This window comes from Bombina bombina, chromosome 4 (assembly GCF_027579735.1).
Source record: "Bombina bombina isolate aBomBom1 chromosome 4, aBomBom1.pri, whole genome shotgun sequence".
In the NCBI taxonomy this organism is placed as follows: Eukaryota; Metazoa; Chordata; class Amphibia; order Anura; family Bombinatoridae; genus Bombina; species Bombina bombina.
Genome location: NC_069502.1, coordinates 566,604,275 through 566,624,654, shown reverse-complemented (window position 1 = coordinate 566,624,654; position 20,380 = coordinate 566,604,275). Strand labels below are relative to the sequence as shown.

Below are 20,380 nucleotides of genomic sequence, written 5' to 3'. Positions count from 1 at the left end.
GATGAAAATTTAAATTGTAACTTACCTACTTTACATACATGTGAACCTTCCTGAACTTTATATAGGGACAAAAGCTAAGGGCAAAATGTATCATTATTGCAGGCGGACAGGTCCACAAGTAGAGAACCTGTCCTCCTGCAGTTACTACTTGCTATGCTCCACCACATGGGGAAATTTAACATTGCACAAGAGCATGTAAATCGCCCTGAACAAGCAAGTGTCTGGGGGATTGATCTCACCACTTCTGGGGTGGCAGAGAGGCAAAAGAAGCAGTTTCTGCTCCTTACATTTGTGGCTGTGGGGTATCTCAAGTTAAACTAAAGCTAAATACAAACCAGTTACTACATGACATTAAATGAATTTTAATTAAAAAAAAGAGTTTAGCTTTTTATTCTCCAAAGTATGCAAAGCATAGATTGTATTTTTACAAGGAAAATTTAGAATTTATGACAAGTATCATGTTAATAGCTAAGCAGGATATATTCAATTATTTATTGTGTTAGTGTGTTTCAAATTTTAGAAAAATAACAATTAGCTATAAGCTTTTTTTCTAGCACACAGCAACAAAAATCTTCAAATGTCATTTGAAACAGGTCAAAAGAGAGAGATTCCAGGGTCTAACAAGAGAATTCATCCCAGATTAGTGCTCTGATGAATCATCCAGAGTATTTGTAATTGCATTGTGAAACCTCCTGCCTATTATATAAGGGCTTTAGTGAAATCTGTGTCCTAGGACCCTAGGGGATATGTTGTGAGACAGCCAAAATTATGCTGACCCTCAGTAATGGCCAATGCATAGCATTTTCTGCAAGGGAAACTGTGAATTCAGTGTCCATGACAGCTCTCAGAAGCACCCTGTGTGTACAGTGAACGTGTGGCCAGCATGCTTCCTGCGAAGAACAGATGATTCAATGTGTGCACCAGTAGAGACTGTCACTGCTGGGAGACAACACAGAGGACATACTTTTCTAACTGCTTCCCACAAAATGCCTTATTTATTCAAGCTCCTTGTGTTGATCTTCTGTCTCATCATCATAACAGAAAGCAAAAAGCACAGGAGAAGGAGGTGGGCAGGTCAGATGGAAATGCAGAAACAGACCAGGTAAGCATCCCTGAACTCAGGTGTCCAGATGCTTTTTTCCCCAGCTTCTTCTTTTTGGAATGGGGGATATTATGCTGTCCCTGATGTGTTTCTATCCCTAAACTGATTTATTTCTGCATCTTAATTGTATGTCTTTATCATTTCTCCACTTGCTAGCCTGCCCTGTAGTATCATATTTTAAATCAATACCTTGTATGACATGTTTAAGTATTTAATTCTGCAGTTTCATTATATAAAGCATGATTCAAAGTTTGGCGATTCCGTTTTGCCTCCAAGTCACCAACAATCAGATAATATTAAATATTCTTGCTAAATGTTCCAGATAAGTAAAATATGTACATGGTTTAATTTAGACGGTGAATGAGATGTGTCTTTTTATTCTTGACAAGTACCAAAATAAAAATATCAAATATATTTCAAGTGGTAAATATTAATACTTTTTTTCATATATGAGAAATTCAGAATGGTTATTTTTTTTGTAATATGCACATCTGCAAAGTGACACAAATGATCTAACATTACATTTGAATATGTTTGTATTGTTTCTGTTTCTGCAGTTTGTTTTTCTGCAATATGTAACCTGTGTTGTCAGTGTTTTGAGTGTTCCCTAAAACACCGCTGTTCAGGAAGAACGCAACCTTACCTACATTCAATTATTTATTACATCCCCCGCACATTCTCTGTCAGTCTCTTATGTTTACGTCCTTTAGAATATCTGTTCAATAGTCTACCTATCCTGTAGATGACTTGTGTAAAGGCTGTGGGCATCAGATGGTCCTGCCAGCTAGACGTTCTACCTGGTTCTGTATTATTATTTGTTGGGAATTCTGTTCCTTTTATCAGGCATATAATGTAATAGTGCTGCAAAATAGATTATAAAATAATGGTGATAATAATAAGCAAGCCTCTATTCATTTAGACATAACATTATTGGTTTCATATAAGTGAGAACAATTGTCCATGTTAACAGACCAGATTCCTACCAAAAGACATCTTTATCAGTCTTGTTGGTGGTGAAAGTAAATAATAATTTTGGTTAAATAATAAAAACGTGTTTTTATAGTTTCATGTTTTATTAAGAAAGTTTTTAAAAGTAATTTTTTATTCATTCACTAGAATGTTTAGAAATGCACATTAAAGATTGTATAAACACGCACATCTGTTAAGAGCCTGTGCTGTGTATGTGGCCCTTGGCTATGTCATTATACCAAAAGTACCCCTTAAGATTATTTGCTAAAGCTGAGCTAAGAAAGTCAAAATGGATTATGTTGTTTTATAGCCTCGAAGAGCAAAATGCACAAATGTGTCCTTAAGGTTCCCTCATGATTCTTAAAAAAAAGTGTGTAAGCTAAAGTCTGACATTTGAAAAACATGTTTTTTGTTTGAAAGTAAAAAATGGTAGCATCTTAAAATAATGCATGGTACCACATGCAGTGTCTGGAAAAGGATAGACACTCCAAGCAAAATGCATTGCAAATGAGTTCTAGTTAAAAGAAGTGCTCTTTTATTTAACACTTTTCTATTGGAAATGTAGCAATGAAAATGTCCCACATATGAGCACTGTTAAAAAGTTTGTCATACTCCTAAAAGCGTTGTATCAATCCCATTAGATCCAGAAAGCAGTGGTTTTTAAAGGGATAGGAAAGTTAAAATTAAACTTCATGATTCAGATAGATCATGCAATTTTAAGCAACTTTCTAATTTACTCCTGTTATCAATTGTCTACATGTAACCACCAATCAGCAAGCACTACCTAGGCGATGGACCAAAAATGGGCCAGCTCCTAAGCCTACATTCTTGCTTTTTCAAATAAAGATACCAAGAGAACAAAAAAATAATTGATGATTGGAGTCAATTAAAAAGTTGTTTAAAATCGCATGCTCTACCTAGATCTTGAAAGAAAAAAAATTGGGTTTAATATCCCTTTAATGCTTTGGCGTCCTACGTATGCTAACATTCTTAATTTCTTAGCCAACCATGAACAGCAATCATTTAAAATAAAATAAGTCAATGCATTCTAACAATGACATTTTGAACAGCAATGTTTATGCAGAGACATTTTTAATGCATTGTGTTGAATTGTAAATATTAGAACTTCTACTTAAAGTGTCAGTAAACCTCAAAAATAATGTTATATAATTCTGCACATAGTGCAGAATTATATAACATTATATTATCCTTATCAGTATAAAACTTAATATTCCCTTTTAATTTAAAAAAAAACCCGGCTCCTCAGACAGCAGGAGTGAGCTGCACTTTGTGTTATGGCGCGGTCGGGCCGGGCTGTGACTATACAGCTGGCCCGATGCGCTGTGTGAATAAAAAAGACCCGCTCAGCAGAGAGCAGAGAGTGGGTCTGTAAAACAGCCGGGGGTTTTTTAAATTAAAATTTATACAGATAAGGATAATATAATGTTATATAATTCTGCACTATGTGCAGAATTATATAACATTATTTTTAAGGTTTACTGACACTTTAATAAGACATTCAACATGCCTTGTGCTATATATTCTTTGTGATTGTATCTTTTATTGTATTATTTAGTAAGATGCAAAACTTCTTGAGGTATTTTTGTATTTAAAGGGACAATAAACCCCCAAAAAATATTTCATGATTCAGATAGAGAATACAATTTCTTTCATGTAATTAGCAAGAGTCCATGAGCTAGTGACGTATGGGATATACATTCCTACCAGGAGGGGCAAAGTTTCCCAAACCTTAAAATGCCTATAAATACACCCCTCACCACACCCACAATTCAGTTTTACAAACTTTGCCTCCCATGGAGGTGGTGAAGTAAGTTTGTGCTAGATTCTACGTTGATATGCGCTTCGCAGCAGGCTGAAGCCCGGTTTTCCTCTCAGAGTGCAGTGAATGTCAGAGGGATGTGAAGGGAGTATTGCCTATTTGAATACAATGGTCTTCCTCTAGGGGATCTATTTCATAGGTTCTCTGTTATCGGTCGTAGAGATTTCTTCTCCTACCTCCCTTTTCAGATCGACGATATACTCTTATATACCATTACTTCTACTGATAATTCAATTTTGAGGGTTCTCCAATTTAATGGGGCTATCTCTACTCCTACTAATTATGCTATTGTTTCTATAGCAAAATAGTATTTATTTTCCTTTAGATGGTTGTATCTTATTTAAGGAAAATTATTTATTTTCAGGTACTTTTCTTGGACCTGTGATTTATTTGGATGATGTTGCAATTGCTTCATTTTTCTGTTTACTTTAAGATCAAGTATCAGATTATGATTTATTTAGCATTGTTAAAGGGACAAAATCTACTGCTCATTTGGAGTTCAGACTGGGTGCTGTTGCATTGTCTTGTTGTCTTGCATTTGTTGATTATGCAAGTCCAGTGTGTTGACTGGTCCTTTAACTTGAATAACATGCTAATAATTTCATTTGTGTATTCATTTTATTGAATATTTTCGCAAATGAGGTTTAATCTATGTCTTTAGCTGTTTTAGCTAGAAGAATTTTGTGATTTCTAAAAAAATCCATATTTCTTTTTTTCCAAGATAATCAAATATTTGGTTCATAATTGGATTCAATTCTTAACTGTTACTCTGGGTTTCAAGATTGAGTCCTAAGACTAAAACTTTAAGCTTATATTAGTTTAGTTGTTCTTACTAAGGAACAAAATCCTAAATTCTTACCCAAGTAACATGTTTTTAATTGGAAGTTTTTTTCAAAATCAGCTCCCTAAATTTGCATGTATGTGCCATATTCCAGCTTGGCTGGTAAAGGGCAGGTTAAGACTTTTTGAAATTTGTTTGGTTCTATTCAGTCCAAATTTCTTAGATTTTGGGTACAGAATAAGATTCAGAGTAAAACCGTCTGTGAGAAGTCTTTTTTTCTCTATTATATTCCAGCTATTCCAGTAAGGCTAACACTTTACTTACTTGTGTTTCAGTCCTATATATTTTGGGTAGTGTTGAAGCACGGCTGATCACCCGTTGGGGCTCAAACTCTGCTCAGACCTGGAATCTTCTGGGGTATTTATTCCAGTTCCATTGTTAGGAACTGGGTTTTGGGGTTTTATTCAAAACTATTTATTGTTCCAAAGATAGAAAATCTTTTGAATTATCATATAAATGTACCATCTTTTAGATTGGTGTTTATATGGTCTATTCTGCCTTTTTTGGTCAGTGATGGCATTATTTGTTTACATTAGATACAATAGATGCATATCTTCATTTTCTGTTTTCATTCAGATTATTTTTATTTTCTGAGATTCTCTTTTTGTTACCAATTTGTTGCTTTTCCTTCTGGTCTAGCGACAGTACTAAGAATCTTTTAAAGGTTCTCAGTGTTCCTTATTTGGACAGTCTCGTGGTACTGGCTCAGTCTTTTCGTTCTGCGGAATCTCATACGATTCAACTTTGTTTTTTCAAGACATGGTTAGAGGATTTTTTTATCAAAAGCTCTTGATTCCTCACACAAGGGTCACCTTTTTTAGGTTTCCAGATAGTTTGTGTCAATGTCTTTGTATCTAACAGACAAGTGACAATTTTATTGGGTTCCGTCTGTCGGAACCTTCAGTCTCTATTATTTCCTTCAGTTCTATATATGCATGGAAGTTTTAGGTCTCATGGCTGCAGCATTGGATTCGATTCCCTTTGCTCATTTTCATAGAAAACCTTTCCAGTTTTTTATGCTGAATAATGGTGCAGGGATTCTAGGATATTACTTTTTATATCTTCGAATCCTATTGTTTAACTATCTTTGATTCGGTGGTTAAGATCACCATCATTTAGTTCTACAGGTCTCTTCGATTCTTTCAACCTGGACCATGATCTCTACAGATGCGAGTCTTTTAGGTTGGGAGGCTGTCTGAGGATCTCTGTCAGCACAAGGGGTTTGGAAATCTCAGGAGGCGAGATTACCATTTGATATTTTGGAACTCCGTGCATTCTCAGAGTTCTTCAGTTTGGTTTCTTTTTGAAGAAGAGACATTTATTGTTTTTTTTCAGACAATGTCACAACTGTGGCGTATGTCAATCATCAAGGTGGGACTATCAGTCCTTAGGCTGTGACAGAAGTATCTCGGATATTTGCTTGGGCTAAAACCAGCTCCTATCTCAATTCTGTGTTTTTTTCCCCAGGTATAGACATCTGGGAAGCGGATTATCTCTGTTAATCAAGCTTTACATCCGGGAGAATGGTCTCTTTACCCAGATATGTTTTTCAATTTTTCAGATGTGAGGGCTTCCAGAAATAGATCTGTTGGCATCTCATCTAAACAAAGAACTTCCCAGGGGCCTATTCAGGTCCGGGGATCCTCAGTCGGAAGTAGTGTATGCATTGACACTTCCTTGGAATTATCATTCTGCCTATATCTTTCCGCCTCTAGTTCTTCTTCCAAAAGTGATTTCCAAAATTCTAATGGAGCGTTCGTTTGTACTGCTGGTGGCTCCAGCATGGCCTCACAGGTTTTGGTATGCGGATCTCATTCGGATGGCCAGACCTTCTATCTCAAGGCCCATTTTTCCATCAGGATTTCAGATCATTAAATTTGAAGGTATGGAGATTGAACGCTTGATTCTTAGTCATAGAGGTTTCTCTGACTTAGTGATTAATACTATGTTACAGGCTCGTAAATCTGTCTCTAGATAGATTTATTATCGAGTTTGGAAGACTTACATTTCTTGGTGTTCTTCTCATAAATTCTCTTGGCATTCTTTTAGAATTCCTAGAATTTTACAATTTCTTCAGGATGGTTTGGATAAGGGTTTGTCTGCAAAAAGGACAAATCTCTGCTCTTTCTGTTCTTTTTCACAGAAAGATTGCTAATCTTCCTGATATTCATTATTTTGTTCTTACACATTTCACCCATGAAGGGAAATTTAGAGTAAAAATTATAGATGTAGCAAAGGTCCCTTTAAGAGGGGGTAATAAGTATAAGATTTTAGATAAGAAAGAATTATACTGGATCTATCAGTTGAAAACTAGAACTCCCAATGGCCTCAATTTGGAATGGGACATTAGCTATTTTGTATGAGATATCAATTATTATCATTCCGTTTTGTTTATATAGTTGAGGACAAGCAAGCCATTAATGCAAAATTAGACCAAAGAAATAAACAAAATAAAAATAAAATTAATTAATAAAATCACATCAAAACAAAGTAAATAAAATCCGATAATCAGTAATATCTGGAACTGTGAATATTTGTGTTTACACATGAACATGTATACATTTATGTTCGTGTGTATCTAAAATTATCAGTGATCCGTTTGGATATTGATATATGCATATGAGCATATTTATATATTCTCTTGTATATATATATATATATATATATATATATATATATATATATATATATCTTTGGTAGGTCTAACAATCTGAATAAGAGTTAATCGACTCTAATAAAATAATTTGTCTTTTTTGGACACCTATACTAATAGATATAGTCGTAGGCGTACCTAATAAGTACCTTTAGTGAACTGTTAAAAGAAAAAGAAAAATTAAATATCTAAACAACTTTCTTTCCTTGATAAGGGTTATATGAGGGTTGTGTGACATTGTGAACTGTAGCATATTTTGTTATTAAGTATCCTTTTTAATGTTTACTGTGTTTGATTGTGACATTGAAGGGTTAAAATATGTACCTGCCCACTACCTGTGTATAAGAAGGTTGTGGCTAGAACACCTGTTGTCTCTGATGAAGCGCCACTAGGGGGCGTGAAACGCGTCAGACGTTCAGTCCATGATGTACCTGTGTGCTTGTAAGATTGCTCAATAAAGTGAAAATTTTATCACTACTATGTGCTGCCAGAACTTTTTCTTTTTGGTTCGTATCAAACCTGTCATTAAGCCAATTTCTCCTCCTTGGAGTCTTAATTTCGTTCTGAAGGCTTTACAGGCTCTTCTGTTTGAGCATATGCTTTCTCTGGACATTAATTACTTTCATGGAAAGTATTGTTCTTTTTAGACATCTCTTCAGTCAGAACAGTTTTTGAATTATCTGTTCTTTCTTGTGAATCTCCTTTTTCTGATTTTTCATCAGGATAAGGTGGTTTTTGCTGTCCTCATTTCAATTTTTACCTAAAGTTGTGAATTCTAACAACATTAGGGAGGAATTATTGTCTTTTCCTTGTGTCCTAATCCTAAGACTTCTTTGGTAAGATTCTTACATTCTTTGGATATGGTAAGAGTTTTGAATCCTATGTTGAAGCTATTCAGATTTCAGACAGACTTCTAGTTTATTTGTTATCTTTTCTGGTTTTAGGAAGGTCAAAAGGCTTCTGCCATTTCTTTGGCATCTTGGTTAAACTTTTGATTCATCATGTTTATTTGGAGTCGGGTTGATTCCCGCCTCAGAGGATTACGGCTCATTCTACTAGGTAAGTTTCTACTTCCTGGACTTTTAAGAATGAAGCTTCTGTTGATCAGATTTGCAAAGCAATGACTTGGTCTTCTTTGCATACTTTTACAAAATTCTACCATTTTGATGATTTCTCTTCTTTAGAAGCAGTTTTGGTACAATGGTACTTCAGGCAGCTGTTTCAGTTTGATTCTTCTGCTTATATTTTCAGTTTTTTTCATTATAAAAATTGAAACTTTTGATTTGGGTAGTGGAGTAATTTTTCAGCGGAATTGGCTGTCTTTATTTTTTTCCCTCCCTCTCTAGTGACTCTTGCGTGGAAGTTCCACATCTTGGGTATCTGCTATCCCATACGTCACAAGCTCATGGACTCTTGCTAATTACATGAAAGAAAACATAATTTATGTAAGAACTTACCTGATAAATTCATTTCTTTCATATTAGCAAGAGTCCATGAGGCCCACCCTTTTTGTGGTGGTTATGATTTTTTTGTATAAAGCACAATTATTCCAGTTCCTTATTTTTGATGCTTTCGCTCCTTCTTATCACCCCACTTCTTGGCTATTCGTTAAACTGAATTGTGGGTGTGGTGAGGGGTGTATTTATAGGCATTTTAAGGTTTGGGAAACTTTGCCCCTCCTGGGAGGAATGTATATCCCATATGTCACTAGCTCATGGACTCTTGCTAATATGAAAGAAATGAATTTATCAGGTAAGTTCTTACATAAATTATGTTTTTAAATAACATTCCAATTGACTTCTATTATCTAATTTGCTTCATTCTTAAGGTATCCTTTGTTGAAGAAATAACAATGCACATGTGTGAGCCAATCACACACGGCATCTATGTGCATCTACCAATCAGCAGCTACTGAGCATATCTAGATATGCTTTTCAGCAAAGAATATCAAGAGAATGTAGCAAATTAGATAATAGAAGTAAATTAGAAAGTTGTTTAAAATTGCATGCTCTTTCTAAATCATGAAAGAAAAAAATTGGGTTTCATGTCCCTTTAAGTGAATTGCTTAACCCCTTAATATGACTATAATAATCCATACATATTTTTTTATTACATTTTATTATGTTTTTACACATTTAAAATAATTTACTTAGCCTACATTTTATTGTTGGTGATGTAGTTTGAGTGCATCTGTAGAATATAATTTATTTATAAACATTTCTTAGCCACATTGATAACCAAACCACAGATGGTACAGCACAAACATATAAATGATTTTTGAGAGTTTTATATTTAAAAAACAACAACAAGCAAAACAAAAATAAACATGAAGCCTGTAGTGAAGTGATACAATCAGGTTGTAGCATGATTCACATAAGAAACATTGGGCCAGTTACAAGTGGTGCACTATTTATCTCTTTCTCTGGCACACAAACACTGCCAGAAGTAAACTTTTAACACATGCGTATTACAAGTTGAAAGTAAAATGTTTGCACGTGAGCAAAAGCCGATACACGCTAACTTCTCTCCTTATACTTCAATGAAAAGGGCAAACTAGAAAAAAACTATAATTTATCACTTGCACGCTAAACCCAACATAAATACACATGTATACACGTATACACACACACATATATATATATATACACACACACACACACACACACATATATACACATACACATGTTTAGACATATATATAAAGCCCTTTCCATTCAAATATCTTGTTATATACCATATACCTTTAAACCCTTATAACTTTTTTTTAATATTTATGTGAATAATTTTGAATAGTGTATCTGTGAGTGTAACTGTTTTAATGTATTTATGTTGTGTTTAATGCAACTTTTTTTAGCCCTTACCTTTTCTTTACACAAGGTCTTCAGTCGCACTAACCACGTTTACTTTCAACTTGTAATACATGCGCAAGTTAACGCAGGAGCAATATTTTAATATCGGGCATGTCCAAATGATAGAGCACCACTTGTAATCTAGCCCATTAACAGCAAGACGCAATGACAGATTGTAGAAAAAAAGTATAGAAATGTGTTTGGCATTCAAATTTTAGAATATGATAATTGTTGCCCTTCAATTAAAGGGAAATTAAATTATTATTTACACATACACGCACACCCACCCACACATACTGTATTAGTAATTAAACTCTGCTTTACAAAGACTCACAAAATAAAAACTGCTGTATATTTATAGTGCAGCTACATAACTTTTGGTTTGTTTGGAGAGATATCAATGGACTCCTGCACTGGTCATAATATAGAATGTAGCAGGTTTAGAGTTATGAATTCTACAGAATGCACTGCAATTTATATGTGTGCATTGGAAAAAAAACATAATTTTTATGCATAGTTAGTTTATTGACAATTCATATTTCAGTTGAATATCCCTTTAACATTTTGTCCTGGCTTTAGAGGAACTGGAAAGTGTGCGGTTAATATTCTCTTTCTTACTTCCATGGTCATACCCCCTCTCGTCAATTAGGGTGATGTCAGACACAATATCAAAATGGCTTCTTAGCAGGAAAACAGTTGTGAGCCATTAACTCTCTTTAGGACTGGTGTCAAATAGGATGCCAAAATGCCATCCAATTTATCACCAAAAACAAGGTTTGATCGCGATCCCCCTGCATGACGAAAAGGGATTCTCATCCACCCACAGGCCTCGATGTGCATGACAAGCGTAGCTCGACATGAGCATTGAAGCAGTTAAGTATTGATTACATTAAAGGGACACTTTAGTCAGAAAACAAAGCACAATATTTAAACAAAAAAACGTAATTAGCATGTTTGCATTATATGTTTGCAATATAAATGTATTTAAAATGTTGCAGCTAAAATTGTTCTTTTAAATTAGCAGAAATAAAGTGTAGGCACACAATAATGAAGCCTCCCTGCCCTTATAGACTTGCTCTGTAGTTGTTTACAATTCCTGTGCAGCATGTGTTACCTTGGCAACAAACTTGTCTCTGCAGCAAGGGCAGCTGAAACTTACATTACTTACACTTCTCCCTACAAGTTGTCTTAGCTGCTATAACTAACTTTATCTGACAAGTTGCCTTATTTCTGCTAAAGTAAGATAGAAAACTGCTGCCTTCTATGGTGTACTCCATTGTTTCTCAACTGCAGTCCTCAAGTACCCCCAACTGCCAGGTTTTCATTATAGCTGAGCCAGTGCACAGGTGAAGTAATCAGCTGATGGGCGAGAGCACCATGGTTTTTATTATTATTATCGGTTACAGATCAGCTGATTATTTCACCTGTGCTCTGGTTCAGCTATAATGAAAACGTGGCCTGTTGGAGGTACTTGAGGACCGCGGTTGAGAAACACTGGTGTACACAATATACTTTGCACAGCTAGTACTGCCAAAGCCAGTGGTGCCTGAACTGTGTAGGTGGCTCTATACATGTACTATAGCTGTTGGGAGTGTAAGAAAATTGTGAGCTGTATGGAGAAGAAATAATATTATAGTATCATGCAGTTCATAACAGGAAATGACAACATAGGCAAGTTCACTCTCAGCTGCAAACATGTAAACATATATATTACAATATACTATTTAACCCCTTAACGACCAAGGACGTGCCAGGTACGTCCTCAAAAAAATGGCCGTTAACGACCATGGACGTACCTGGCACGTCCTCAGTCAAATTGAGCGCAATCACTTCCAGACTCTCTCAGGGTATTGCAGTGATGCCTCGATATTGAGGCATAGTGTTATACCTCTTACGCAGCCACCAATGCAGAGAGGGCAATGGTGCCGATAGTTGGTGGCGTGGGAGGGATAGGAGGGAGGTAGGTGGGCAGCCCATCGCTGGAGGAGGGCGTGAGAGGGGCAGGAGAGGGTGGGACTGCTATGCTACAGTAGCTAATGTGTGGGAAGGAGGGAGAGGGGGATAAGCATTGGAAAAGCAATCTGGGAGGTGGATGGTGGAGGGGCAGCTACACTACAGAATTTTTTATTTTTTTTAAATAGCCTAATTTGCAGAAAACTGGGTAATGCCAGTAAAGATGGTGGCAAATAGGTAGAGGAGGGAGGGTTAGAAAGCTATTTGGGGGGTATCAGGGAGGTTGGAGGGTAAGGGAGGATCCTACACTGCAAAAAATATATTTAAAAAAATTATATTTAAAAAAGTCTTTTATTTTAGTATTGGCAGACTTTCTGCCAGTACTTAAGATAGGGGTAACCATTGTGGGGTCGGGGAGGGAAGAGAGCTGTTTGAGAGGGATTAGGGAGGGATCAGGGGGTTGGATGTGTCAGGTGGGAGGGTAATCTATACACTAAAGCTAAAATTAACCCTACAAGCTACCTAATTAACCCCTTCACTGCTGGGCATAACACAAGTATGGTGCACAGCTGCATTTAGTGGTCTTCTAATTACCAAAAAGCAATGCCAAAGCCATATTTGTCTGCTATTTCTGAACAAACGGGATCCCAGAGAAGTATTTACAACCATGTGCACCATAATTGCACAAGCTGTTTGTAAATAATTTCAGTGAGCAACCTTAAGTTTGTGAAAAAGTTAAAGATTTTTTTTTTTTTTTATCGCATTTGGCCTAGATCCATACTTTGGGTTGTCTACTAAAAAATATATATACATGTGAAGGGTTATTCAGGGATTCCTGACAGATATCAGTGTTACAATGTAACTATCGCTAATTTTGGGGAAAAAAGTGGTTAAGAAATAGCAAAGTGCTACTTGTACTTATTGCCCTATAACTTGCTAAAAAAGCAAAGAACATGTAAACATTGGGTATTTCTAAACTCAGGACAAAATTTAGAAACTATTTAGCATGGGTGTTTTTTGGTGGTTGTACATGTGTAGTTAGAAAAAGTGTGGGTTTTTTTTTCAACTTTTTCATCATATTTTCTATTTTTTTATAATAAATTATAAGATATGATGAAAATAATGGTATCTTTACAAAGTCCATTTAATGGCGAGAAAAACAGTATATAATATGTGTGGGTACAGTAAATGAGTAAGAGGAAAATTACAGCTAAACACAAATACTGCAGAAACGTAAAAACAGCCCTGGTCCTTAAAGGGATAGTAAACCCTCAAATATTATTTTATGATTCAGATAGAACATACAATTTTAAACAACTTTCCAATTTAATTATTTTATCAAATGTTCTTCATTCTCTTGTTATCCACTGCTAAAGGGACAGCATTGCACTACTAACAGGAAGCTGTAAATAGCTATTTAGCCAATCACAAGAGACAAATGTGTGTAGGCACACATTAGCAGCAGCTCCCAGTAGTGTATGATATCTGCGTATTCATTTTTTAACAAGGGATACTAAGAGAACGAAGCACATTTGAAAATAGAAGTGAATTTAAAAGTGTCTTAAAATGAAATGCTCTATCTGAATCATGCAAGTTTAATTTTGACTTTCCTATCCCTTTAACGGTAAGAAAATTGAAAATTGGTCTGGTAACTAAGGGGTTAAAGGGACAGGAAATAAAAAAAAAAATCTTTGATTATTAAACAAATTTCCAATTTACTTCTATTTTATAATTGTTTTGTTCTCTTGGTATCCTTTGCTGAAAAAGCATACCTAGGTAGGCTCAGGAGCTGCTGATTGGTGACTGCACATATTTGCCTCATATGATTGGTTTGCCTAAGTGCATTGCTGTTTCTGTAACAAAGGCTACCAAGAGAATTAAGCAGATAATGTAGGTAAATTGTAAAGTTGTTTAAAATGATTTGTTCTGTCCAAATCATGACAGAAAAATGTAAGGTTTTATGGCCCTTTAAAGTAAAGGTATCGTTAGCACAGTTCCTAATTACAGTTTGAAAGAATGACTTTTGAACTTATATATATATATATATATATATAAAACATAATTTATGCTTACCTGATAAATTTATTTCTCTTGTAGTGTATCCAGTCCACGGATCATCCATTACTTATGGGATATTAACTCCTCCCCAACAGGAAGTGCAAGAGGATTCACCCAGCAGAGCTGCTATATAGCTCCTCCCCTAACTGCCATTACCAGTCATTCGACCTAAAACATGCAGAGAAAGGAAAACCATAGGGTACAGTGGTGACTGTAGTTTAATGGAAAAATTACCTGCCTTAAAGTGACAGGGCGGGCCGTGGACTGGATACACTACAAGAGAAATAAATTTATCAGGTAAGCATAAATTATGTTTTCTCTTGTTAAGTGTATCCAGTCCACGGATCATCCATTACTTATGGGATACCAATACCAAAGCTAAAGTACACGGATGACGGGAGGGACAGGCAGGCTCTTTATACGGAAGGAACCACTGCCTGAAGAACCTTTCTCCCAAAAACAGCCTCCGAAGAAGCAAAAGTGTCAAATTTGTAAAATTTGGAAAAAGTATGAAGAGAAGACCAAGTTGCAGCCTTGCAAATCTGTTCAACAGAAGCCTCATTCTTAAAGGCCCAAGTGGAAGCCACAGCTCTAGTAGAATGTGCTGTAATTCTTTCAGGAGGCTGCTGTCCAGCAGTCTCATAGGCTAACCGTATTATGCTACAAAGCCAAAAGGAGAGAGAGGTAGCCGAAGCTTTTTGACCTCTCCTCTGACCAGAATAAACGACAAACAGGGAAGACGTTTGTCGAAAATCCTTAGTTGCCTGTAGATAAAATTTCAGGGCACGGACTACATCTAGATTGTGTAGCAGACGTTCCTTTTTCGAAGAAGGATTAGGACACAAAGATGTAACCACAATCTCTTGATTGATATTCCTGTTAGTGACCACCTTAGGTAGGAACCCAGGTTTAGTACGCAGAACTACCTTGTCTGAATGAAAAATCAGATAAGGAGAATCACAATGTAAGGCAGATAACTCAGAGACTCTTCGAGCCGAGGAAATCGCCATTAAAAACAGAACTTTCCAAGATAACAACTTGATATCAATGGAATGAAGGGGTTCAAACGGAAGCCCCTGTAAAACATTAAGAACTAAGTTCAAACTCCATGGTGGAGCAACAGTTTTAAACACAGGCTTGATCCTAGCTAAAGCCTGACAAAAAGCTTGAACGTCCGGAACTTCTGACAGACGTTTGTGTAAAAGAATGGACAGAGCTGAAATCTGTCCCTTTAAGGAACTAGCGGATAAACCCTTTTCTAAACCTTCTTGTAGAAAAGACAATATCCTCGGAATCCTAACCTTACTCCATGAGTAACTCTTGGATTCGCACCAATATAAGTATTTGCGCCATATCTTATGGTAAATCTTTCTGGTAACAGGCTTCCTAGCCTGTATTAAGGTATCAATAACTGACTCAGAAAAACCACGTTTTGATAAAATCAAGCGTTCAATTTCCAAGCAGTCAGCTTCAGAGAAATTAGATTTTGATGTTTGAAGGGACCCTGGATCAGAAGGTCCTGTTTCAGAGGTAGCGACCAAGGTGGACAGGATGACATGTCCACTAGATCTGCATACCAAGTCCTGCGTGGCCATGCAGGCGCTATTAGAATCACTGATGCTCTCTCCTGTTTGATTCTGGCAATCAATCGAGGAAGCATCGGGAAGGGTGGAAACACATAAGCCATCCCGAAGGTCCAAGGTGCTGTCAAAGCATCTATCAGAACCGCTCCCGGATCCCTGGATCTGGACCCGTAACGAGGAAGCTTGGCGTTCTGTCGAGACGCCATGAGATCTATCTCTGGTTTGCCCCAACGTCGAAGTATTTGGGCAAAGACCTCCGGATGAAGTTCCCACTCCCCCGGATGAAAAGTCTGACGACTTAAGAAATCCGCCTCCCAGTTCTCCACTCCCGGGATGTGGATTGCTGACAGGTGGCAAGAGTGAGACTCTGCCCAGCTAATTATCTTTGATACTTCCATCATTGCTAGGGAGCTTCTTGTCCCTCCCTGATGGTTGATGTAAGCTACAGTCGTGATGTTGTCCGACTGAAACCTGATGAACCCCCGAGTTGTTAACTGGGGCCAAGCCAAAAGGGCATTGAGAACTGCTCTCAATTCCAGAATGTTTATTGGTAGGAGACTCTCCTCCTGATTCCATTGTCCCTGAGCCTTCAGAGAATTCCAGACAGCGCCCCAACCTAGTAGGCTGGCGTCTGTTGTTACAATTGTCCAGTCCGGCCTGCTGAATGGCATCCCCCTGGACAGATGTGGCCGAGAAAGCCACCATAGAAGAGAATTTCTGGTCTCTTGATCCAGATTCAGAGTAGGGGACAAGTCTGAGTAATCCCCATTCCACTGACTTAGCATGCACAATTGCAGCGGTCTGAGATGTAGACGTGCAAAGGGTACTATGTCCATTGCTGCTACCATTAAGCCGATCACCTCCATGCATTGAGCTACTGACGGGTGTTGAATGGAATGAAGGACACGGCATGCATTTTGAAGCTTTGTTAACCTGTCTTCTGTCAGGTAAATCTTCATTTCTACAGAATCTATAAGAGTCCCCAAGAAGGGAACTCTTGTGAGTGGAAAGAGAGAACTCTTCTTTTCGTTCACCTTCCATCCATGCAACCTTAGAAATGCCAGTACTAACTCTGTATGAGACTTGGCAGTTTGAAAGCTTGAAGCTTGTATCAGAATGTCGTCTAGGTACGGAGCTACCGCAATTCCTCGCGGTCTTAGTACCGCCAGAAGAGCACACAGAACCTTTGTGAAGATTCTCGGAGCCGTAGCCAATCCGAATGGAAGAGCTACAAACTGGTAATGCCTGTCTAGAAAGGCAAACCTTAGATACCGGTAATGATCTTTGTGAATCGGTATGTGAAGGTAAGCATCCTTTAAATCCACTGTGGTCATGTACTGACCCTTTTGGATCATGGGTAAAATTGTCCGAATAGTTTCCGTTTTGAACGATGGAACTCTTAGGAATTTGTTTAGGATCTTTAAATCCAAGATTGGCCTGAAAGTTCCCTCTTTTTTGGGAACCACAAACAGATTTGAGTAAAACCCTTGTCCTTGTTCCGACCGCGGAACCGGATGGATCACTCCCATTAATAAAAGATCTTGTACGCAGCGTAGAAACGCCTCTTTCTTTATTTGGTTTGTTGACAACCTTGACAGATGAAATCTCCCTCTTGGGGGAGAGAATTTGAAGTCTAGAAGGTATCCCTGAGATATGATCTCTAACGCCCAGGGATCCTGGACATCTCTTGCCCAAGCCTGGGCGAAGAGAGAAAGTCTGCCCCCCACTAGATCCGTTCCCGGATCGGGGGCCCTCGATTCATGCTGTCTTAGGGGCAGCAGCAGGTTACCTGGCCTGCTTGCCCTTGTTCCAGGACTGGTTAGGTCTCCAGCCTTGTCTGTAGCGAGCAACAGCTCCTTCCTGTTTTGGTGCAGAGGAAGTTGATGCTGCTCCTGCTTTGAAATTACGAAAGGAACGAAAATTAGACTGTCTAGCCTTAGGTTTGGCTCTGTCTTGAGGCAGGGCATGGCCTTTACCTCCTGTAATGTCAGCGATAATTTCTTTCAACCCGGGCCCGAATAAGGTCTGCCCTTTGAAAGGTATATTAAGCAATTTAGATTTAGAAGTAACGTCAGCTGACCAGGATTTTAGCCACAGTGCTCTGCGTGCCTGAATGGCGAATCCGGAATTCTTAGCCGTAAGTTTAGTTAAATGTACTACGGCATCTGAAATAAATGAGTTAGCTAACTTAAGGGCTTTAAGCTTGTGTGTAATCTCATCTAATGGAGCTGATTCAAGTGTCTCTTCCAGAGACTCAAACCAAAATGCTGCTGCAGCCGTGACAGGCGCAATGCATGCAAGAGGTTGCAATATAAAACCTTGTTGAACAAACATTTTCTTAAGGTAACCCTCTAACGTTTTATCCATTGGATCTGAAAAGGCACAGCTATCCTCCACCGGGATAGTGGTACGCTTAGCTAAAGTAGAAACTGCTCCCTCCACCTTAGGGACCGTTTGCCATAAGTCCCGTGTGGTGGCGTCTATTGGAAACATCTTTCTAAATATCGGAGGGGGTGAGAACGGCACACCGGGTCTATCCCACTCCTTAGTAACAATTTTAGTAAGTCTCTTAGGTATAGGAAAAACGTCAGTACTCGCCGGTACCGCAAAATATTTATCCAACCTACACATTTTCTCTGGTATTGCAACTGTGTTACAATCATTCAGAGCCGCTAACACCTCCCCTAGTAATACACAGAGGTTTTCCAGCTTAAATTTAAAATTTGAAATATCTGAATCCAGTTTGTTTGGATCAGAACCGTCACCCGCAGAATGAAGCTCTCCGTCCTCATGTTCTGCAAATTGTGACGCAGTGTCTGACATGGCCCTAATATTATCAGCGCACTCTGTTCTCACCCCAGAGTGATCACGCTTACCTCTTAGTTCTGGTAATTTAGCCAAAACTTCAGTCATAACAGTAGCCATATCCTGTAATGTGATTTGTAATGGCCGCCCAGATGTACTCGGCGCTACAATATCACGCACCTCCCGAGCGGGAGATGCAGGTACTGACACGTGAGGCGAGTTAGTCGGCATAACTCTCCCCTCGTTGTTTGGTGAAATATGTTCAATTTGTACAGATTGACTTTTATTTAAAGTAGCATCAATACAGTTAGTACATAAATTTCTATTGGGCTCCACTTTGGCTTTAGCACATATAGCACAGATATCTTCCTCTGAATCAGACATGTTTAACACACTAGCAAATAAACTAGCAACTTGGAAATACTTTTCAAGTAATTTACTATAATATGAAAACGTACTGTGCCTATAAGAAGCACAGAAAAAGTTATGACAGTTGAAAATTAATAAACTGAAAAGTTATAGCATCAAATCTTTGTAAAAAACACAATTTTAGCAAAGGATTGCTCCCATTAGCAAAGGATAACTAACCCTGATAGCAGAAAAAAAAAAAAAAATAATACAGAAATAAACGTTTTTTTATCACAGTCAACTACAATCTCACAGCTCTGCTGTGAGTGAGAGAGATCAGTAAACTGTTATAAATTAAATAAAACGACTGCCAAGTGGAAAAAAATAGTGCCCAAAACATTTTTTCACCCAGTACCTCAGAAAATTAAACGATTTTACATGCCAGCAAAAAACGTTTAACATTAATAAATTGAGTGTTATTAAAAAGCCTGTTGCTAGTCCCTGCAAATTAGGCTAAAGTTTTATGCATACAGTATAATTCCAGTGAAGTGCCATTCCCCAGAATACTGAAGTGTAAAATATACATACATGACAGCCTGATACCAGTTGCTGCTACTGCATTTAAGGCTGAGTTTACATTATATCGGTATGGCAGAATTTTCTCATCAATTCCATTGTCAGAAAATAATAAGCTGCTACATACCTCTTTGCAGATTAATCTGCCCGCTGTCCCCTGATCTGAAGTTTACCTCTCCTCAGATGGCCGAGAAACAGCAATATGATCTTAACTACTCCGGCTAAAATCATAGAAAAACTCAGGTAGATTCTTCTTCAAATTCTACCAGAGAAGGAATAACACACTCCGGTGCTATTATAAAATAACAAACTTTTGATTGAAGGTATGAAACTAAGTATAATCACCACAGTCCTCTCACACATCCTATCTATTCGTTGGGTGCAAGAGAATGACTGGTAATGGCAGTTAGGGGAGGAGCTATATAGCAGCTCTGCTGGGTGAATCCTCTTGCACTTCCTGTTGGGGAGGAGTTAATATCCCATAAGTAATGGATGATCCGTGGACTGGATACACTTAACAAGAGAAATATATATAAAGTCATGGCCAAAAATACTGGCACCCCTGCATTTCTGTCAGATAATGCCCAGATTGGTGGATAGATTCACCCACCAACAAACAAGTGCCTGGCTCGTTAGCTTAGATGCCTTCTTTTTTAAATAGAGATAGCAAGAGAACAAAGAAAAAATAATAATAGGAGTAAATTAGAAAGTTGCTTAAAATGTCATGCTCTATCTGAATCATGAAAGAAACAAATTGGGTTCAGTGTCCCTTTAAACTCACCTGCATCAATTAACAGGTGCTG

General features: G+C 37.6%; 1 protein-coding gene across 2 annotated transcripts in view; it reads left to right on the top strand.

Annotated features, from left to right (window-relative positions):
• The first annotated feature begins 986 nt into the window (after positions 1-986).
• The window catches only part of LOC128656564 (gamma-aminobutyric acid receptor subunit rho-2-like), a 321,708-nt gene continuing 302,314 nt past the window's right edge, over positions 987-20,380 (top strand). The window contains exon 1 of one of the 2 annotated variants that reach the window (XM_053710539.1): positions 987-1,087. In XM_053710539.1, the coding sequence (XP_053566514.1) occupies positions 987-1,087 (101 nt within the window). Of the gene's footprint in view, positions 1,103-20,380 lie in introns of both variants that reach the window. The other variant, XM_053710538.1, reaches the window with a different exon arrangement.